The sequence below is a fragment of the Oryctolagus cuniculus genome, chromosome 20, assembly GCF_051225735.1.
Source record: "Oryctolagus cuniculus isolate XC-2025 breed Fujian yellow rabbit chromosome 20, ASM5122573v1, whole genome shotgun sequence".
Taxonomy (NCBI): Eukaryota; Metazoa; Chordata; class Mammalia; order Lagomorpha; family Leporidae; genus Oryctolagus; species Oryctolagus cuniculus.
In genome coordinates, this window is record NC_142886.1 from 17,894,014 (window position 1) to 17,916,694 (window position 22,681).

Here is a 22,681-nt window from a genome sequence, read left to right on the forward strand (position 1 = left end):
CTCACAACGGTACAGGTGCCCCTCTGCATTTTGGTGACCAATAATCCTACTGCAAATGTATTTTTCCCAGTCCACAGGTATGAACATGTTATGGTACTATGTACATTTAAAGGGGTCATAAACAGCATTTATTACCTTGGTATATCACTCGTCTTGTCGCTGTTCTTCCCCCCCTCCTCCCACACTCCGGCTACACAGCATGTTCACAGCAGTAACATGCTTCATTCACAGGGTCAAAGTTCTGGTCCACACTCCTCCACTCAGAAAGTTCAATGCTTGTGAAAGAATTTGTAATAGATCAGGATTCCCAGGATCACCAGCTCCAGCAGGATGACAATGGAAAGTAGCAGCTTGTTGGTTATCACTCTAAGAAGAGAAGCCAGAGTGGAGTAGTCAGAATCCTCATAACCTTATTTCTTCCTATCTGAGTATTTTGGGGTTGTAAGGCCCATCGAGTTTCATCATGCAGTCACTTAGCACTAAGTACTTCGAAGGTTCTTTAATGAGTAGGCAACACCTCATGAGGCTTGTTAGCCATAACCTAGGGATAACTTGTGGTCATGAGGTAGACAGCGTTAACAAAATACAAGAATGTCTTTTTTTATATAAAAATTCTAGGAACTTGCCGGCGCCGCGGCTCACTAGGCTAATCCTCCGCCTAGCGGCGCCGGCACACCGGGTTCTAGTCCCGGTCGGGGCGCCGGATTCTGTCCCGGTTGCCCCTCTTCCAGGCCAGCTCTCTGCTGTGGCCCGGGAGTGCAGTGGAGGATGGCCCAGGTGCTTGGGCCCTGCACCTCATGGGAGACCAGGAAAAGCACCTGGCTCCTGGCTCCTGCCATCGGATCAGCGCGGTGTGCCGGCCGCAGCGCGCTGGCCGCGGCGGCCATTGGAGGGTGAACCAACGGCAAAGGAAGACCTTTCTCTCTGTCTCTCTCTCTCACTGTCCACTCTGCCTGTCCAAAAAAAAAAAAAAAAAAAAAAAAAAAAAATTCTAGGAACTTTAACTTAAAAATTCCTTTTCTGGCACTAGCATTATGGCATAATGGATTAAGCCACCACCTGCAATGCCAGAATCCCATATGGGTGCCCGGTGCTACTCCACTTCTGATCCAGCTCCTGGCCTGGGAGAGCAGTGGAAGATGGTCCAAGTGTTGGGCTCCTGCACCCACACTGGAGACTGGGAAGAAGCTCCTGGCCCAGCCCTTGCCATTTGTGGGGGGGTGAACCAGCGGATGGAGAATCTGTCTCTCCCTCTCAAAATCTTTTTTAAAAAAATTGCTTTCCTGTAGGGTTCTGTTTTAAAGTCTAGTTCTTGCTCATAAGGCAAAACTTTGAGAAAAGGGGCCAACTCTCATGAAGGGCAAGCAGAGCCAAAAACAAGGACTTAACAATAGCAACAAATGCTTTTCTAATGAAGCTGTCAAACATACAGAGCTGTTATTCCCAGGTGTCATCTTCTGTAAGGAACATAAACTGGGACTTGAGTCCCGTCAGCAGTCAACATGTACACTGCTCCAAGTGAGAGTGGATTACTTTTAACACGGGATCTTATACTGGGATAGCAGACTACCCAAGACCACAGCCCCTACTTTCTCATGAAGTGCTGGGAGGTACTGAGCAGAGGGGGACTACATGGCATCAAGTCCTGAGATGCTTTATTTGGGACCCTTTCAAGTAAGTTACTGTTTTAAGCTTTCTTGCTTGGAAGGTAAGAGTTAAATTGTTACTCCTTATTTTAAAACTTACTTTCTGGACATTGAACGGAGAATCTTTCGACTTTTGCTCAGGTTTTCACTTGTGTTTACCAGCTGAGAAGAGAAAATAGCAATTACTTCCTTTTCAAAAGTGCATGCTGTAGAACTGAATATTCAACTAAGGGTAGGCACTACAGGGTTTATGTTGAAAAATCCCACCCCCCAAAACAAAAGTAAATACACAGCATGACTGCCTCTGGATACTGGCAGGAAAACCTGGAAAGGACAAGCTGCTCTAGCGCTCATCAAGGAGATCCCAGTGTTGCTGGGGGATGGACTAAGCTAACCCCGTGCCTTGGCTCTTCAGAAGAGGAAGGCTTTGAATGTCCCCAGCCAGTGACTGATGCAACCTGTGAGCAATTTAAGATTTGAATTTCATCAGCCAAATTCCAGGAAAGCCTACTGAGTGATGTTTGTTTTTATAAGTTGGTGGGCTACCACTTTTAGAATCTGGTTTTCCTTTTTTTTTTTTTCTTTGCCCCTTTAAGATAAAGGTGCATTGAACTATAAAAGGAACTGGCTCCAAGAACCTTTCCCTTTCAGCTACCGTTTCTAACCTAGAGAGCAAGAGGGTATTTAAATGGATGCCATTTGCCACCTGTTCCCATTCCCAGTAGCTTTGGTAAGCTGATCTCTTAGCTTCTAAATTCAACCAGTCCACACAACCTGTAAGCAAGCTGCGTTCTCCAAAGCTTGTTTGTGAATTTTCACTGCTCTAAGAATGGAGAATTGTAGGTAGTACGCAGATATTTTCCTGTCCAAATCTTGGCTACAATTATGTTTGTTTGAATTTTCCTCATGCTATTAAAAATTATAGCATTCCAAAGGCACTAGTTAAAATTCTGTATGGATTAACTCATTCACGGAAAGGAAGAAACAAGTTATGTTTCAGAGCTTCTTAGAGTAACAGATTAGAAGTCCCTGAAAGTTTTTGCACCAAAATAAATTCATACTTTGAACTCCCTTTTTGTTAAAGATTTTACTTATTTGAAAGTCAGAGTTAAAGATTCTCCATCCGCTGGTCACTCCCCAGAAGGCCACACAGGCCAGGCCAAAGCCAGGGGCTTCATCTAGGACTCTGGTGTGGGTGGCAGGGGCCAAACACCTGTGCTGTCTTCTGCTGCTTTTCCCAGGCCATTAAGCAGGAACTGGATCAGGAGTGGAGCAGTTGGGACACCAACCAGTGTCCATATGGGATGCTGGTGTTACATGTGGTGGCTTTATCTGCTATTCCACAATGCTAGTCCCCTTTTAATTCCATTTTCTATGAACTTTTTGAAGCACCCTTGTAAAGTAGATGTCTTCATAATAGCAGATTATACCATCAGATGTATAAGAAAATAAGGATTCAAAGCTACCAATCTGAGATTTTTAAGTACTTTTTGACATTCTTGTCAAAGACAGACAATACAGAAACTATAGATATAAATGGAGTGGCTAAGATTTTTATAAATGCAGAATCGGGTTCCTTCCGTCCTTTTCCCCTTGTATAAAATGATTTCCAATGACATCTAAATATTAGGGGTAAAATTACTCCTCAACTAAACAAAGCCAAGTTGAAAAATCAGTACCTAAAAATTACTCCCTAAATCTAAAAATACTGTAGCTGCAGGCCTCAGCATGGCATCCAGGTGTACTGCGCCCACCCTACATTCCCATTGCCCAGACTTACTCTGCCTTTGGTACGTTCCAACTGCTCTCGTTGCTCCCCCAGCTCTTCTATGATTTCTGAGCCAATCTGGTCAGTCTCTGTGGCAATCCGATGAGAACGCTCAATACTTTGGGTGGCTCGGTTCAGACTTTCAGTGCCTTGCAGAAGCAATGCCCTTTGAGACTGAAGCCGATTCTGACGGGAGTATGGGAAAGAAAAGTTATACTTTTTCCATTATAAATTAATGCCAGCACATTCCTTATGACCTTCCTTGTGTAAGAAAGGATACAGTGAACAATAATTTTCATTACCCTGACGATGGAATTCAAGATGCTGCTTCTAATGAACTATAAGATCCTGTTCAAGGTCACAGCTAAAGCAGAACCTGGAATCCAATCCACAGGATCACAGTTACCCGCCACTCCACTGCTTGTTACACTTGGGAAGGAAAGGTGGATTAAACAAAACACAGCTCTGTCTGTGACGAGTCTGAACTGGTTCACCAGCACCTTCTGAGAGAGAGCAGCCCAGATCACAGAGGTACAGGAGCTACCTGAGAACGCATGGAGCCTGTTAACTTTAATGGTGCCATAAACAAACCAACTAAATTCTGCAGCTCTAGAAAAATAATTCACTGAGGATCCCATGGCCATGAGTGAATTATTCTCTTGCACATAAAGAAATCATTCAGAAGTCTGGGACACTCCCACATTCTAGAAAATTATGTGGCTACACTCTTGGTGTGCTCAAAAGTTTTTGTTGTTGTTTTGGCCTGAGGTAAAACTTGGGGCCGCCACTGTGGTGTAGTGGCTTAAGCTACTGTCTGCAGAGCCAGCATCCCATATGGGAGCTAGTTCAAGTCCCAGCTGCTCCACTTCCAATTCAGCTCCCTGCCAGTGCGCCTGGGAAAGCAGTGGAGGATGGCCCAAGTGCTTGGCTTGCACTCACATGGGAGCCCTGGAAGAAGCTTCTGGCTCTGGCCTGGCCCAGCCCTAGGCATTGTGGCCATTTGAGGAGTGAACCAGAGGATGGAAGACCTCTCTGTAACTCTGCCTTTCATACAAATAAATCTTAAAAAAAAAAAAAAAAAAGAGTTACAGAGGCAGAGAGAGATCCTCCATCCACTGGTCCACTCCCCAAATGGCCAGAACTGCCGGAGCTGGGCTGATCCAAAGCCAGGAGCTAGTTCTGGGTCTCCCATGTGGGTGCAGGGGCCCAACCACTTGAGCCATCTTCCACTGTTTTCCCAGGCCATAACAGAGAGCTGGATCAGGAGTGGAGCAGCAGGGTCTTGAACTGGCACCTATATGGGATGCTGGCACTGCAGGCAGCAGCTTTACTTGCTATACCACAGTGCTGGCCCCTCAAATCTTAAAAAAAAAAAAAAAAAATTTTTTTCAAAGCTGCCAAACAGTGGATTTCATCTCACATAAGTTTCCCCAGCTGCCCTAATTTCTCCAGTGCCCTCAATGAAGATTTTCTCTACCTATAATCCAAAACACGGGCAGCAAGAAGACAAAAGTAGCCTTTGTCAGCCAGAATTAACCACTGACCAAAAAGGGTGCAGCTCTAAGTCTTTAGCTACTCAAAGTGCAGTCAAAATGGGCCCAGCTCACAGGCCTGTTACAGAGCAGGTGAACACCAGCTGAAAACCATCTAGAAGCCAAAAGATAAGCTCCCAGAGCAGAAGGGACAAGACATTTTCACACAGGAAAGTACACAGACCAGTGGACGAGGAAACCACTGAATCGGGTCCAAATAAGCCACGTTACATTAGCTCAGAGGAAGAAAAAATTTTAGTGAAAGAGACAGATTTGGAACAGTTTTGGGGCCGGCACCGCAGCATAGTGGGTAAAGCCGCTGCCTGCAGTGCTGACAGCCCATATGGGTGGCAGTTTGAAACTCAGCTGCACCTCTTCAGGTCTGACTCTCTGCTATGGCCTAGGAAAAAAGTGGAAGATGGCCCGCGCCCTTGGGCTCCTGCACTCATGTGGGAGACCCAGAAGCTCCTGGCTCCTGGCTTCGGATCAGTGCAGCTCTGGCCGTTGTGGCTATCTGGGGAGTGAACCAGTGGATAGAAGACCAACTTCTCTCTGCCTCTCTAACTCTGCCTTTCAAATAAAACAGTACCCCTACTACTAAACCTGTGTCTACCTAAATTATGTCTTTACAAAATTTCTGAAGCTAATTTTAAAGAAAAGTTATTGTTTGGACTTATTCTCCCCTTTTTTGGGTAACAAATTACCAAAGTCACTTTAACAAGTTGTACCTGCCCACCTCTTCCCAGTCTCCTAGGTCAGCTGCTGCTGCTTTTTAAAAAATGTTTACTTTGAGGGGTTGCACTGTGGCACAGCAGGGTAAGCACCACCTGCAGTGCTGGCATCCTGTATCAGAGCGCCAGCTCCAGTCCCAGCTGCTCTGCTTTCCTCCAGCTCCCCGCTAATGCATCTGGGAAGGCAGATGATGATGGCCACACGGTTCTGGGCTCCTGGCTTCAGCCAGGGCTGTTGCAGCCATTTTGGGATTAAACTAACAGATGGAAGATCTCTGTATCTTTCAAATAAGGGCTGGGTTGAAGCCAGAAGCCAGGAACTCTATCCTGACCTCCTGTGTGGGTGGCAGGGACCCAAGTACTGGGTCATCACTTCTTGCCTCCCGGGGTGTGAATTAGTAGGAAACTGGATTGGAAGCAGAAGCAGGACTCAAACCCAGACATCCAACACTGACAGCTTAATCCATTGCACCATAATGCTCATCCCTTTAGTGTCAGCGTGTGATGCCTTGTGCATCCACTTAAAATTTTTACATCATTCTCATAATGTCTTAAGAAGTGTATATATTTTGTGGCCGGGGCCGTGGCTCACTTGGCTAATCCTCTGCCTGCGGCGCCGGTACCCCGGGTTCTAGTCCCAGTTGCCCCTCTTCCAGGCCAGCTCTCTGCTGTGGCCCAGGAAGGCAGTGGAGGATGGCCCAAGTGCTTGGGCCCTGCACCTGCATGGGAGACCAGGAGAAAGCATCTGGCTCCTGGCTTTGGATCAGCACGCTGGCCGTAGTGGCCATTTAGGGGGTGAACCAACGGAAGGAAAACCTTTCTGTCTCTCTCTCCAACTCTCCTGTCAAAAAAAAAAAAAAAAAAAAAATAATGTATGTATTTTGAAAGTCAGATTTAGAGAGAGAGAGAGAGAGACTGAGACTTCTATCTGCTGGTTCACTCCCCAGATGGCCACAGCGGCTAGTACTGGGCCAGACTGAAGCCAAGAGGTTCTTTCAGGTCTCCCACGTGGGTGGCAGGGGCCCAAGTACTTGGGCTATATTCCACTGCTTTTCCCAAGCACATTGACAGGGAGTTAGATCAGAAGTGGAGCAGATAGGACATGAACTAGTGCCCATATGGGATGCTGGCATTGCAGGCAGAGGCTTTACCCGCTATGTCACAATGCTGGCTCCACAATGTCTAGTTTTAACAATAGCAGTGTCAAGACAGTATCATTCTGAATGTCTCAAACTATAATCCAGATGCATTATGAAATGTAACTTGTTTATAATTACATTACCAGCCTTTCTACACATGTTCAGTCTGCACTGGTGGACCCCCTTTTCCATTTCTACTCCATGCTACTTGCCAATTTCTATCTTGTACTGCATTTGTAGAAAAGAATCCAACTGTTCAGCATCTCTGGATGGTTTCAGAATACAGATTTTTCAATGAGTCCAATTTTATAAGAATCTTGAAGGCAAGAAAGGCAATCTGGTTCACTTCCCATTACAACAAAACAAAGTATTAGTCCCTTCTTAGGAAGCATCCTGCATTCTCCACTCTATGTGTCATCTTGATATTAATGTGAAGGAAGGCTTGGATTGGTTTTGTAACAATGCTCTGATAAAAACCTAAATGAAGACAGGTGTTTGGTACAGTGGTTAAAATGTTGTTTGGAATACCCATATCCTATATCCAAGTGCTGGATTTGAGTCCCGACTCCCAATTCCAACTTTCTGCTAATGTACACATGAAATGAAGGCTAATGCATGAAATGGGTCGTGTGCTTGGGTTCCTGCCACCCACATGGGAGACATGGATTCAGTTTCTGGCTCCTGGCTTTAGCATGGCCCAGCCCCAGATGTTGCCAGCATGGGAGATCTCTGTCTCTGTCTCTCTGCCACTCAATCATTAACATAAGACAAAAAGTCAAACTGAATTTTTTTTGGCATATTTGAGACAGTGACTCTAAAACTCATTTGAAAACATAAAAGCTCAAGAAGATAAGAAATTACGTTAATGGGTCAGGGATACAGAGTCCGGATATAATAACAGGTTTCACTTACATGCTGCTACACACAAAGCATTGTTTTATATATATGTCTTCAAAAAGTTCATGGAAAGCACGTACTGCGAAAAAACTAAGAAAACTTATTCATTGGGGGCCGGCACCGTGGCTCACTTAGCTAATCCTCTGCCTGTGGCACTGGCATCCCAAATGGGCGCCGGGTTCTAGTCCTGGTTGCTCCTCTTACAGTCCAGCTTTCTGCTGTGTCCCAGGAGGGCAATGGAGGATGGCCCAAGTGCTTGGGCCCTGCACCCACGTGGGAGACCCGGGGGAAGCACCTGGCTCCTGGCTTCGGATCAGTGTAGCTCCGGCCGTAGTGGCCATTTGGGGAGTGAACCAATGGAAGGAAGATCTTTGTCTCTCTCACACTAACTCTATCTGTCAAATAAATAAAAAATAAATAAATCTATTATATTAAAAAAAGGGAAAACTTTTATTCCTTTGAAAGGCAGAATTAAATCTTCCACCTGCTGGTTCAATCCCTAAATGTCCACATCAGCTGGAGTTCAGATAGGCCAAAGCCAGAAGCCAGGAACTTTATCCAGGTCTCTGACATCCATGGTAGGGACCCAAACACTTCTGCCATCATCTGCTGCTTCCCAGGGCGTGCAGGAAGCTGGGTCAGAAGCAGAGTAGCAGGGACTCAAACCAGGCACTCAGACACGGGACGCGAGGACTTCACTGCACAACTCCATTGTTCATGAACTTGTTGGAGATCCCCTCATACATGAAGCATGGAGATAAATAGGTATGTGTATGGTTTAGAAAGATTTGTTTAGGTGGGGACCCGGGGAGGAGGAGACTGGATACAGGAAAAAGGAGAAGGGTATACACAAGACAACAATCTAGGACATAGAATGTAGGCTATGCTCTACAACGTGGTTCATTCTTGTCTCCCAGGCCCTGATAAAGAACAGCTGGAGCTTACCATGTGCTCATTCTCCATGGCATATGTTCCGTACTTCATGTCTCCTCGGCCCCCAGGCGTGGCTGTCAAAGGTGTGCTTTTCACTTCCCGGTGGAGTTTGGCAAGGTCTTTCCGGTAATTTCGAAGCTTAGACATCATCGGGTTGCGGAAAGACAAGGGTGCGTAACGTAATTCCTCTTCCATCTCTGCCAGCTGGGAAGGCAGAAAGTCAGTCATGAGTAGATGGCCTGGTTCCTCGGGGGATGGGCCTGGTTTAGAGTAATCAAACCACAGAGTGCCCCACGTACGTCCTCAGCCAAATGCTTCATGAGGCAGAACTGCACCTGGCATGCTTAACTCATCTGAGTATCTCACAAGCATTAAAAAAAATCTGATGGGAACTGGTGTTGTGGCGCAGCAGGTTAAGCCACCTGCAACATCGGCATCCCACATGGATACCGATTCCAGTCCTGGCTGCTCCAGTTCCCATCCAGCTCCCTGCTAATGCACCTGAGAAGACAGACGAGATGGTCCAAGTGCCTGGATCCCTGCCACCCACATGGGAGATGCAGATGGCGTTCCAGGCTCCTGGCTTCTGCCTGGTCTAGCCTTAGTGGTTGTGGCTGCTTGAGGAGTGAACCAACCGATGGAAGATCTTTCTCTCTCTGTTGCTCCCTCTAACTGTGCCTTTCAAGTGAATAAATCTTTAAAAAAAAAAAAAAAAATCTGATGAGAAAACAAAACAGAAGCACCTCAAATGACCAAAATGTTGGGCTGGGCCAGGCCGAAGCCAGGTGCCCAGAACTCCATCTGGTCTCCCACAAGGGTGGCAGTGATCCAAGTATTTGTGCCATTTTCTATTGTGCTTCCAGGCACATTAGCAGCGAGCTGGGTGGGAGGCGGACTGGCTGGGATTTGAACTGGCACTTCGATATGGGATGACAGCATCTTAAGTGGCAGCTCAACCACTGTGCCACAACGCTGGCCCTCCTATAGCTTACTAAGTATTTACATTTTGTCATTTTATCCTTAATAAATCGATTCAATAGGAAATACTCTCTCCATCTTACATATAAGACTTAAAAAAAAAAACTGCTCAAGATTACATAATAAGAGGAGTCAGGAATCAAAAATCAACTTCTTAGCTCTCCTCAATATACTAGTTTTCAGCCTGGTTGGCTCAACAGTGCGGCCAAGAAGTCCTGTGAGGACTAGCCTTGTGGCACAGTGGGTTAAGGTGATGCTCGCAATGCCGGCATACCGTACCAGAGTGCCAGCTCAAGTCTTGGCTGCTCTGCTTCTGATCCAGCTCCCTGTTAAGGTGCCTGTGAAGACAGCCAAAGATGGCCCAAGTGCTTGGGACCGGCCCCGATATGAGAGACCAGGATGGAGTTCCTAGCTCTTGGCTTTGGACTAGCCTAACCTGTTTTGGCCATTTTGGGGGGTGGGAGAGAATCATGAACCAGCAGATAGAAGATCGATCTCTCCCTCTTGCTCTGCCTTTTAAAAAAATATTAAAAAGAGGAGCACTTTGCGGTCTACAGTAAAAATGACAGGGTTTGGCACTTGCATTATTCACTTCCTCCTGTTTCTGAAAAAGTTATGTTTGTCTTCATGCAGAAGATAACCAGGGACCACAGAGCAGACTGCTTTCCCCTTTGTGGGATAGATAAAACACCTAGCTAGGTTCACAAGAGGGCCTATATTACTCATCAGCCTGGGTGACCAGAGTAGCTTTGTTAATTTTTCTAAGTTCTGAGAAATAAAGCATCTAAGCACCAAACAGAACGGTGGTAGGGAAAAGATTTTTTTTTTTTTATGCTACCAAGACGACTGGTCACAAAACGGGTATTACGGGTATATTCACCTGTACTAAGAAGGTATTAAGAGATTCTAGTACTCCCATTATAAAGGAGATGGTCTCCACAGCCTGGTGGCCTGGTCCTTTTTAAAACTGATTCAGTGATCCAACATGGGAAGCAGGCCACACAGCAGACTTACAGAATGACAAATGCTCTAATTAGCACTCTGACCTCAGGATCAGCCTGTAAGGCATTTGGATCTGGCTGAAAAGCCCATGAGAGCATTTCAGGCATGGAAAGCCAAGACACTGTGGTAACAAATAATCTACATGAAGGATCTTTGTGAGATCCCAGTGGAAAGAAGGGGCCATCAAAGGAGGTACCTTTCTCTGAAGGGAGGAGAGAACGTCCACTTTGCTTATGGCCCTGTCTAAATACTGATGGAGTTTGTGGACTCAAAAGGCTTCCATAGCCTTGGCAGCTCATGATAAAAGCCTTGGGTGATCACTGATGTCATAAATAAAGTGTTAATTGTTAAATTAATAATGCTGTGCACTGGCTCCACATTTAGGACCTCTGCCCTTAATAAGCTGTACTATGACAAGCTTTAGAACCACATCTGGCTACTATTTTGTCTTTCAGGACAGGACGGAACATGGCTAGATCCACCTGTGGGCCACAGCTTCTGTGACAGTAAAAGTTTAACAAAGAACAGTAACTGTGGTACACTGGGTCAAGCTACCACTTGCGATGCCAGGATTCCATACTGGAATGCTGGTCTGAGTTTCAGCTACTCTGCTGCTTCCAATCCAGCTTTCTGCTTATGCTCCCATGCCACTCACATGGGAGACTCAGATGGAGTTCCTGGTTCTGGCTTTGGCCTGGCCCAGTCTAGCTCTGTTTATTACAGCCATTTGGTGAACCAGAAGATGAAAGATTTCTCTGCCTTTCCAATAAATCAATTTAAAAAAAAAAAAAAGGCAGAAAAACAATGTTAAGGGGCTGGCACTGTGGCATATTGGGTAAAGTCACTGCCTACAGTGCTAGCATCCCATATGGGTGCCAGTTCAAGTCCTGGTTGCTCCACTTCCGACCAAGCTCTCTGCTATGGCCTTGGAAAGCAGAAGATGGCCCAAATCTTCAGGCCTCTGCACCCACGTGAGAGACCCAGAGGAGGCTCCTGGCTTTGGATTGGTGCAGCTCCAGCCACTGCAGCCATCTGTGGAGTGAACCAGCATATGGAAGACCTCTCTCTCTCTTTCTCTCTCTGCCTCTCTGTAACTCTTTCAAAGAAATAAATCTTAAAAAAAAAAAAAAAAAAAAAAAAAAATCACCATCTTAATGGCTAGAGATTTAGAGACCACGCAGTTAAAAGCTTGAGAATACTCTTACTACTCACATCAGGAAGATGTTATCAAAACTCTACTTCAGGAGAGTATTCAAGCTTCACCCATTTGTGTTTGTCAACTCCCTCAACACCCACCCCCTTTAGTTGCCTCACTAATTTAGTGAGAAATGGTAAAAATCAAAATCAATAGACAGTGACAGTTAATCTGCAATCAGGTCATAGCATTACTTCTGGAAATACCAGGTAGAAAAAGAAACAAAGACTTGCTCTTACGGTTTCATTTGCTTCTTGCTGCTTTTCATCAAAATCTCTGATCAACTTCTTCTTCTCTTCTAGAAAAGACAGGTAAGTTTCTAAGTCTCATTACTGCTTCCATACATTTGTATATAGGCCATTCCTTTAGCTTAGAATAAACTTCCCATTCCTGGCCTGGTGGGGGTAGCAGTATTTATTCACCCCAAAGGCATTTAAAAACCTATGATTGGGGCTGGTGTTGTGGCGTAGAGGTAAAACCACCCTCTGCGATGCCAGCATCCCTTATGGGTGCCAGTTTGAAACACAGCTGCTCCAGCTCTAATCCAGCTCCCTGCTATTGCACCTGAGAAAGCAGCAGGAGACGGCCCAAGTGCTCGGGCCCCTGTACCCACGTGAGACAAGGAAGAAGTTCCAGCCTCCTGGCTTTGGCCGGCATAGCCCTGGCAATTGTGGCCATTCAGGGAGTGAACCAGCAGGTGGAAGACCTCTCTCTCTCTGCTTCTCCTTCTCTTTCTGTGTAACTCTTTCAAATAAATAAAATATTAAAAAAAAAAAAAAAAAAAACAACTCTTAGTTACTGCTTTTCTGCAAGTCTGCTCCTTTGGGAGGCTGCAGGGTGTGGTGCTTGTCTCCCCCTGGTGGTGGCATGGGTAATGACATGCACCATGAGTGTCATTCCCTTTTTCAACCCTACACGTTATTTTGGTGCTGGTATGTCTTTATATGTAAAATTACTAAACTCCTCCTTTAACAAATATAGGTTCTAGCTCCAGAGCAGTAACTAAGTAAAACAGTGTTCTTTTGCTTTCACTGTAATTTTTCCAATAAGATTATATAGATTTTCCATTTAAAATATGATACCGTTTCCTTCTAACTTTACATGTTAAATAGATGTGTTTTACGTGAAATAAGTTTATGTAAAGAAAACAATTAAAAGTAAAAATGGTACTTGGACATGGCAAAAATACTAAGAGGATACTGGAATGCTGTTACCCAGGAAACATCTGGGGAGAGCGATCAGTCGTGGGCTTAGGTTCTGGTACTAGCTTTGGGTCTGCCTCAACATGTAGGCTTGGATAGTTTTCTTCAGCACTTTGGAACCTGACCTCTTTTCTTGGCTATAAAATGAGAGGTGGGCCATCTCTTTATTCATGGGCACTTCAAAAAGTTCATGGAAAATACGTGTTATAAAAAAAACTATTCATGGATTTCAAATATTTTTTGCACCAAACTTTATTTGAAAGTTACAGAGGTAGAGACAGAGAGAGAGGTCTTCCATCTACTGGTTCACTCCCCAGACGGCCGCAACAGCCAGAGCTGCGCTGATCCAAAGCCAGGAGCCAGGAGTTTCTTCTGGGTCTCCCATGCGGGTGCAGGAGCCCAAGGACCTGGGCCATCTTCTACTGCTTTCCCAGGCCACAGCAGGGAGGTGGATCAGAAGTAGAGCAGCCGGGTCTCAAACCGGCGCCCATATGGGATGCTGACGCTTCAGGCCAGGGCTTTATCCTGCTGTGCCACAGCACCGGCCCCTAAACTTATCTTTTAATTCCATTTTCCCATTTAATTACTGATGTACCCTCATATTAACAAAAATCAACCCCATTGTGACAGGTGTTTAGCCTAGTAGTCCAGAAGCCCATTTCCCACACTGGAGCATCTGGGTTCAACTCCTGACTCCAGCTTCCTGGAAATGCAAACCCTGAGAGGCAGCCATAATGACTCAAGGGACTGGCTTCCTGACACCGTGTGGGACACCTGGCTTGTGGTGCTGGCTCCTGGCTTGTGTCTGATCCAGCCCAGCATCACTGTGGATATCTGGGAACCAAACAGCAAATGGGAGCTCACTCTCACCTCCTCTGCCTCCCAAATAACAATAATAAAAGCAGCCCCATTTAGAAACAGCTGTGTATGTTCTTTTTTAAATGTATACATTCAAATCAAAGTTCTCCCTGGAAATCTACCCACAATCTACTTATTACCGCAAAGTCACCTTTGCTTACAATGTTTTTTGAACTCATCCTTTGGAATTACCTTCACAGCTTTTATTTTCTTAATGGTAGTAAGACTGACCACTATGACCATTAAGTACATAACTCAGTGCAACCATCCCCAATTATATCTATCTCTAGAACTTTTTCACCATCTCAAACTAAAATGCTACACCCATTAAACACTAACTATGCATTCTATGAAAGAGTAACCCTAGGTCCAACATATTAGTGGAGTCATTGAGACTTGTCCTAAGTGTCTGACTCATTTCATTTAGCATGCCTGGAAGGTTACCCATGCTGTAGCAGATCAGGGTTATAGTCTTTTAAGTTATGGATTTTTCTTCCAGTGTGATTCCTAAACACATGCCAGTACAGTCACCAGCTGAGGAGCAACCTTTTCCAATACTAAAGAAAACAGATGAGCTGGGCTTATGGAGAGATGGCATGTGGGTAACTGTTCTGCTGTCCTGAGACTTTTCTTGGATAATTTTGCCTATCCTGATCTTCATCTTAGGCCCTGACTTTTGAACCCAACCCTACATAAGAAGTAATGCTTCATACGAGTTTACATTTTGTTAGTCACAACAGCAACTAACAGGCCAGCTGTCTGGTTTTCAAATGATCATAAATTATTTTGGGTATATTTGTTTTATATTCTCAACTTGACATCAGACTCCTCCAGAACAGGGACATTTACTGTGTCCATAGTTCTGGAACTTTAAACCTCTTTAGATGCTGCTGCTCTGAGAGCCTTTCCCCCTGTTCTCTGACCCACTCATTCTCACGTGACGCTGCCTGCACACACACGGGGCGCTCCAGGTGTGCTATCTCTTCACACCTTCACACTGCTTACAAACCCATCACTTCCTTTTTTTTTTTTTTTTTTTTTTTTTTTAAGAAAACAGAAGAATGTTCAGCCAAGGAAAGTGGTACGTATCAGCAACGTGGCCATTACCGCTCCTGACGGGGCTAAGTCCTCAGCCACCAGCAACGAAACAGTGATCCCTGCAGTCCCGAGTGGCGACTTCCAGGCGGCAGCACCCTGGCGTTCTGTAATAAGCTGCCGCGGCAGCGAAGCTGACTGCCAGCACTCTGAATCGGCACACCTCCGAACTCCAGCAGTTGCTCTCCCGACCCAAGCCGATCAGCACGAAGCAGTGCTGCACACACACTCTCCCAGGCTCAGTCTCCTACAAGTGTTCCTGCGAAAGTCTCCTTTATCTCCTTTGTTAATGGATAAGAAAATCGGCATTCCACAAGGCAAATTCTAGAAACTCTCCTTGACTAGCCGCCCTGTGCCATCTTCTGAAAGTTGGAAATATTCCACTTTCAGATCTTACAGAACACACACTTCCTCCTCTGAAAACAACACAAAGAACGTCACATTTATGAGATCCTTTATGGGCGCCTAAGATCTAAAAGAAAAAACAGATGATGGCAAACCATCTTGAGTTCTGTGCCAAGGAGACTCGAGCTGGAGAAACAGAGTGTCGCGGCCACAGGAGTGAGTCTACAGCAGCACTGGCCCTCAAAGGAGACTCTCCTGACACCCACGCCCATGTTTCTCCATGCTACGGCACACAACTGACAGGCACGTCTGTGCTCCTGGGATACAGCTTTTAGAAACTGGTATAATTTATTAAAAAATAACATTGAAGAACCTTTTACTTTTTTTTTAAGAGAATGAGAATTAAGGCTGCAATCAACTTCTAAACAGCAAGACTCCATGCTGGGTAGCACGGGCCACTCCAAACAGCGTGGTCTCCTGCCCCATAGGCCTGCCAAACCAATTATGTGTGAGGGACTCACCCTGGGAATAACTGTCTTGTTTGGTAAACTGGGTGCATGGTGGCACCATCTCCTGGACCTGGGATAAAGGAATACAGCCAGCTCTGAAAAACAGAGCTACAGAAAGCCTACCTAAAGGCTTGGCCACGTAAGCAGCGTGTCTTCCTTGTGGAGATTCGAATTACCAGCTCAGAAATGCTCTCGTCCCTTTAGACTCGTGGAAATAACTTCAGTTCCACAAGGATCTCAAACATACGTGATTTTTTGCTGTTGGTGCCTCACTGGACATTTCTAGGGCCAACATCCTCTCTGCAGACCACAAGAGGTTACTTGATCTCTCCCACTACACAGGAGTTAAAACCATCAGGTCTTTCTTAACCTGTTTCCTCAATCAGTAAAAAGGGAATATAACAAGGTTATATAACCCTGACCTTACAGGGTAGTTTGAAAGGGTTAAAAGAGAGAACACACATAGCAAGCACTTATCAAGGGCCAGGCATGAGAAGGGTTTGATAAATAGGAACCACTGATTTTGAAAGTAAATCTTGAGGGGCGGGCGCTGTGGCGTAGCAGGTAAAGCCACTGCCTGTAGTGCCAGCATCCCATATGGGCGCCAGTTTGAGACCCGGCTGCTCCCCTTCCGATCAAGTTCCTTGTTCATGGCCTGGGAAAGCAGAAGATGGCCCAAGTGCTTGGGCCTCTGCACCCACATGGGAGACCTAGAAGAAGTCCCTGGTTCCTGGCTTCAGATCGGCCCCACTCCAGCTGTTGCAGCCTTTGGGGAGTGAACCAGCGGATGGAAGACCTTTCTAACTCTACCTCAATTAAAAAAAAAAAAAAAAAAAAAAGAGGCCGGCTCACTTGGCTAATCCTCTGCCTGTGGCGCTGGCACCCTGGGGTTCTAGTCCCGGTTGGGGCACCAGATTCTGTCCTGGTTGCTCCTCTTCTAGTCCAGCTTTCTGCTGTGGCCTGGGAGTGCAGTGGAGGATGGCCCAAGTGCTTGGGCCTTGCACCCGCATGGGAGACCAGGAGGAAGCACCTGGCTCCTGGCTTTGGATCGGCACAGCTTGCTAGCCATAGCAGCCATTTGGGGGGTGAACCAACGGAAGGAAGACCTTTCTCTCTGTCCGTCTCTCTAACTCTGCCTGTCAAAATAAATAAATAAATAAAAATTAAAAAAAGAAAGTGAATCCTAGGCAGCAAGACCCAAGAGCAAAAAAAAAAAATTCACCAAAGAGGGGCCAGCACTGTGGCATAATGGGTAAAGCTGCCACCTGCAGTGCCAGCATCCCATATGGGCACCGGTTCAAGTCCCGACTGCTCCACTTCCAATCCAGCTCTCTGCTATGGCCTGGGAAAGCAGTGGAGGATGGCCCAAGTCCTAGGGTCCCTGCACCCGTGCAGGAGACCCAGAAGAAGCTCTTGGCTCCCAGCTTTGGATCAGCTCAGCTTCAGCCATTGCAGCCAATTGGGGAGCAAACCCAGCAGATGGAAGACTTCTCTCTCTCTGCCTCTCCTTCTCTCTGTAACTCTTTATTTTATTTTTTTTTATTTTTTTATTTTTTTGACAGGCAGAGTGGACAGTGAGAGAGAGAGACAGAGAGAAAGGTCTTCCTTTGCCGTTGGTTCACCCTCCAATGGCTGCTGCAGCCGGTGCGCTGCGGCCAGCACACCGCGCTGATCCAATGGCAGGAGCCAGGCGCTTCTCCTGGTCTCCCATGGGGTGCAGGGCCCAAGGACTTGGGCCATCCTCCACTGCACTCCCTGGCCACAGCAGAGAGCTGGCCTGGAAGAGGAGCAACCGGGAAAGAATCCGGCACCCCAACCGGGACTAGAACCCTGTGTGCCGGCGCTGCAAGGCGGAGGATTAGCCTAGTGAGCTGCAGCGCCGGCCATAACTCTTTCAATAAATAAATCTAAAAAAAATTCACCAAAGAATATGAAGAGAGTAATTAAAATTTGGTAGGCTATAAGAAATTAATGATTATTTTTTCTGGCTCCCAAAATAATGGGGTCCTGGGTAGAGATACTGAAATATAATTGAATTAAAATGTAAAACGTGTAAGGATATCACCATATTCATAAAGACGGGCAGAGAGAAGTCTTCAGAAACTGCAAAACCAAAACTAGAAACCATGACTATAGGCACTTAACCTATTAATTAGATTAGGGAATTACAGCACTGGGGCCGGAGCTGTGGTGCAGTAGGCTAAGCCTCTGCCTGCAGCACTGGCATCCCATGTGGGTTTTGGTTCGTGTCCTGGCTGCTTCACTTCTGATCCAGCTCTCTGTTTATGGCCTGGAAAGGAGTGAAAGATGGTTCAAGTGCTTGGGCCCCTGCACCAGCATGGGAGACCCCGAAGAAGCTCCTGGCTTTGGACTGGCCCAGCTCTAGCCATTGCAGCCATCTGAGGAATTAACCAGCGGATGGAAGACCTTTCTGTCTTTCCCTCTGTCTGTAACTCCACCTCTCAAATAATTAACTAAATGAAATTTTAAAAAACCAAAAAAGTGCAGGAAGAAAAACAAAAAAAAACCACAAACAAAATAAAAAAAAAAATAATAGCACTTAAATATATGGAGGGATTTCTTCAGATGTTGCAAAACACTAGAAATGACAGCTGTGGGTGCTTACTGTAATAGTAAATGGATTGATAATTATCACGTTAATGGACCAGCACTGCCACACTGTGTCTTTTAAGTGAAGACAACTTTATTTTAAGGGAGACAGAATGGGAAGAGGGGGAGGTTAAAGAGAGAGTGGGGTTGAGCCTGCCCGGGCAGAGGGTTTGAATCTGGGCTTCATTCCCCAGTCTTAGTTATCCTTCAAAGGCAGAAACTGAATGTACACTATGGGGAAAAAAATCTCTCCTGTGGTTCTAATGGGTCTAGATGTCCATCTTAAAAGTAATGAAAACGTGAACAGAAGTCAGTCACTGAGTCTCAACAGTCATAAATGAGTACCTTCTTCGCAGCAATTATATAATCAATCGTTCAACAGCTATTTATGGAGCATCCAGGAGGCACCAGACACTCTAAGTGCTTAGGATACATAACACACGAACACAGCACTGACTTCAATAGTGACTCAGAGCTCACCCAGCGGGCCTGCTCCACCGTGCTCATCACAACAGACAAAGTAACGACTCAGCCAAGGTGTCCACCATGGGAGGAATGGATGAAGAGAATGTGGAATGTATATACACTGAAGTGTTACTTTTAAAAAAGAATGAAATCTTGTCATTTGTAGCAAAATGGTTGGAATCGGAGGACATCATGTTGTGTGAAGTAAGGCCAGACACAGACAGACACATACTGCATTGTTCTCCCTTGTATGTGGGAGCTAAAATTTAAAAAACCAACAAAACCAAACCAAACCTCTCAATCTGAACACTGAATGTTGATTACTAGAGGCTGGGCGTGCTGGAAGGGATAAAAAGAGTTTGGGTTTAAAAACAAGGGAAACTGGGTGTGAGCTCTTTAATTCTGACAAATATAGTAATAAGACATGTTCATAGGGAAATGGAAATGCAGTGAGAATATGGTAACTACTTGGGGGGTACTACACAATTTTTCTTTTGTAAATTTAAAAAATATCCCCAGGTGGGTGGTTAAACCAAACTGCTTGTTAAAACAGTTTCTGGGGGCCAGCGCTGTGGTACAGTGGGGTAATGCCCCGGCCTGAAGCATCAGCATCCCATATGGGCACCGGTTCCAGACCTGGCTGCTCTACTTCCAATCCAGCTCTCTGCTATGGCCTGGGAAAGCAGAAGATGGCCCAAGTCCTTGGGCCCCTGTACCCACATGGGAGACCCGGAAGAAACTCCTGGCTCCTGGCTTCGGATCAGCGCAGCTCCGTCGTGGCCAGTGGGGAGTGAACCATTGGATGGAAGACATCTCTCTCTCTCTCTGCCTCTCCTCTCTGTGTAACTTTTTCAAATAAATAAATATTAAAAAACAAACAAACAAACAAAAAACAGTTTCTGGGGACCAGCACTGTGAAGTAAGCCACCACCTGCCACGCATCCCAGATGAGCATGGGTTTGAGTCCCGGCTGCTCCACTTCTGATTCAGCTCCCTGCTGTGGCCTGGGAAAGCAGTAGAAGATGGCCCAAGTCCTTGGGCCCCCGCACCCACATGAGAGACCCGGAGACTCCTGGCTTTGGATCAGCTCAGCTCTGGCTGTTGCGGCCATTGGGGAGTGAACCAGCGGATGGAAGACTTTTCTCTGTCTCTCTCTCTAACTCTGCCTTTCAAATAAATTAAAAAAAAAAAAAAAAAAAAAAAAAAAAAAAAACTACTCTGGGGAAAGAAGACAAACAACTGTAACTATCACAAATATGCGGAGTGTCTAGTACGCTGTTAGAGACTAAGCGATCTGGGGGAAACGCAGAGCAAGCTAAGAGAGGTAGTATACAGAGCTGGTAGTCTCGCCCGAAACACTCAGTTCCCCACATATTAATGACAAGAAATTGCCTACTATCGTCAGGGGCGTTATCCTGATTCACGCATTTATTCCTCACAAAAACCCTAGAAGCAGACAGTTCAGTTTATTCCCATTTTGCAGGGGACACTAGTTTGGTTAAAGAAACGTGTCCGCGGTCACACTGCTGAAGTGGATCTGAACCCCGGCCCTAGGATTCCTGCTTCACCGCTGCCTCCCAGTTCCCCGGTCTGTTCTTCCCCGCGGCAGACCACGTATTTCGTCAGGCTACAACGGACGCGACCCCGTGATGTCCGCTCCACAGGCGCCCCCGCCGCCCTCACACACACACCGGGGCAAGTGGGCTTCCGCTGCCTGCAGGTGAGCGCGCCGGCCCCTGCGCGGCTGCTCCTCGCTCCCCACAGCCGCTCCGGCCGGTCAGCTCCTGCCTCCGAGCCAGCTCTTGGATGCAGAACTCCCCAGAAACCCACGCACCCGGACGCCCGCCACTAGGGCTCTCAGCCCGGGCCCCTCACTCTTGTGCGGCTCCTCTATCCAGCCACCAGCACCCTCTCTCGAAAGTAAAATCCGCATTAACCAGCCGCCCGAAACGCTTCGCCCGACTCGCCACCTCAAGTCCAAGTGTCTGGCGTGGACAATCAGACCCCTCCACGTCCTGGCTGACGCGCTCTCCCCCACGTACCCCCGACTCCACAGCTGAGAGCGTGAGATTCCGCGCTCCCTCGCAGCTTCTTCCCCCTTTTTCCCCTTCTCTTTGCAAACGCCCGTTCCACCCCCTCTACTGCCAGACTGATAGAAACGACGGGCCTCCCCCAAGAATAAGGCCTTTAAATGCGTAAAACAATACACAGGGAGCTACGAAAGAAGCCCATTCCCCAGAACACAGGATCACAGATTTAAAGACCTCTCCTCCCCACCCAAAATGCGAATTTTAAGAAGCCACGGGGGGGGGGGGGGTCCCCGGGAGGCGTGTCTGATGAGGGGCGGCGAGACTGGCGCCCGGCCGCACGGGGTTGCACTGCCCACGGTCTGTCCCGCCCCTGCCTCACCGGTCCCTGCCGTCCCCAGCAGCCGCCCGGGCACCCCTAAGAGGTCTTCATGGAGGCCCCGGAAGATCTCGTGCAACTTTTCGAAATGCTCCGAGGAGGCGGCGGAGGTAGCCATCACGAAGGCCGAGCTACGGCCGCGGCCGCCGAGGTTCTGGGCTCTGAGTTTGCTCCCGGCCCGGCGGTCAGCCGCCCAGCCCCACGGCCATCACGGCGACCGCCGCGCCCCCGCCGCCGCGGACGAGGCGCTTCCGGGGCCGCGGCGGGGTCCTCCCGCGCCGGAACGTCCACGCCCTCCAGCCTAACGCTATGGGAGCGCCGTGCGCGAAAGCCTGATGGAAAGTCGGAAGGGTTTCGCTGCCGAGCGGGTCCTGAGGGACAGCGGCACCGCACGTTAGAGCGATATTCCCGGAGCGCTTAGAATATCCGGTTCGCTGTTGGGGGAAGTTGTCACAGCGGAAGGGCCCGACGGGCCCGCGGGTCGGGCAGCTCGGCCGCCTCCTTGACGGCCCTGCCCGTGAGGGCGGCGCCGCAGCGCATGCCGGGAGTTGTAGTTCGGCGCAGTGGACGCGCAGGCTCGGGCGTCACGTGTTGCTTCAGCTGGCGTCTCCTCCTGCCCAGTTGCGCAGCGGTTTGGTATCTATTGGATATGGGGTCTGCACGTTGCTGTGCTACCCCGGCTTCCACAATTAGTGTCCTCATCAGGTGTTAGCTTTCAGCCTGGGAAAGACAGCGGGGCCGGGGTCCTGCCTGCCCTCGGACTGGGATGTCAGGTGGCTAGGGTCATGAAACCCCGGGCAGTGGACCCCAAAGTGTGCGTTCTTGGTCTCTAGGCTGGGCTCGCCTAGTTCATTGGGCACATGAACTAGGGGCCACCGATGGCGGGGCTTCCTCAGCTGGTCCACCACTAGGTGGACAAAGCCCTCTCCTGCACTGCATGCGCACAGGTGCCCCTTGGCGCTGATTTCACGCTTCGCTCTCGCTTGCCTGGGAGCCCAGTTTAAACGCACGCACATTTTAATGCCCGCGAATGCTGAGAGGATAATGTTGGTGACTTGTGTCTCCCGGGCCCTTATTTCTAGTAGATTTGAGGCTTGATTTTAACAGTGCTGAGCTCTCAGTGCGTGGAGGTGACACCCAGCACGGAGATGACAAGAGCTGAGGGTGGCGGTGGCAGCGCACTGTGCTACAGCGCAGAGATCAACAGCATGCCGCGGTCAGAACACGAGGACAAAGTGACCTCCAGCTGTGTCGGCAAAGCAGGCAATGGGCGCGAGGCGTCAAGTCAGCACACAATCCAGGTTACTGTCATCTGCAGATTGTAGCATTACAGCTCAACTCCGGGCTAAACGGCCCTTAACGTGAGAAAT

General features: G+C 47.5%; 1 protein-coding gene across 3 annotated transcripts; it reads right to left on the reverse strand.

Moving 5' to 3' along the window:
• Positions 1 to 105: 105 nt before the first annotated feature.
• VTI1B (vesicle transport through interaction with t-SNAREs 1B) lies at positions 106 to 21,553 on the reverse strand. Of its 3 annotated transcripts, XM_002719563.6 has the most exons (6): positions 21,315 to 21,553; positions 12,061 to 12,119; positions 8,659 to 8,850; positions 3,427 to 3,600; positions 1,747 to 1,808; positions 106 to 366 (listed from the first exon to the last, which is right to left on the reverse strand). In XM_002719563.6, exons 1-6 carry the CDS (start codon positions 21,427 to 21,429, stop codon positions 270 to 272), a joined length of 699 nt encoding a protein of 232 aa, XP_002719609.1. In that variant the 5' UTR covers positions 21,430 to 21,553; the 3' UTR covers positions 106 to 269. The 3 variants fall into 3 exon arrangements, with proteins under 3 accessions (XP_002719609.1, XP_089178266.1, XP_051682311.1); XM_089322140.1 differs by lacking the exon at positions 12,061 to 12,119; XM_051826351.3 differs by lacking the exon at positions 1,747 to 1,808.
• Between the last annotated feature and the right edge of the window lie 1,128 nt (positions 21,554 to 22,681).

Excerpts from the sequence above, each read along its gene's own strand:
- VTI1B (XM_002719563.6), bottom strand. The coding sequence starts at position 21,429 with ATGGCTACCTCCGCCGCCTCCTCGGAGCATTTCGAAAAGTTGCACGAG. Across the intron at positions 8,851-12,060 it reads AGCAAGAAGCAAATGAAACC|CTGGCAGAGATGGAAGAGGA; the intron begins GTAAGAGCAAGT and ends CTGCCTTCCCAG. Across the intron at positions 1,809-3,426 it reads TGGAACGTACCAAAGGCAGA|CTGGTAAACACAAGTGAAAA; the intron begins GTAAGTCTGGGC and ends TTCTCTTCTCAG.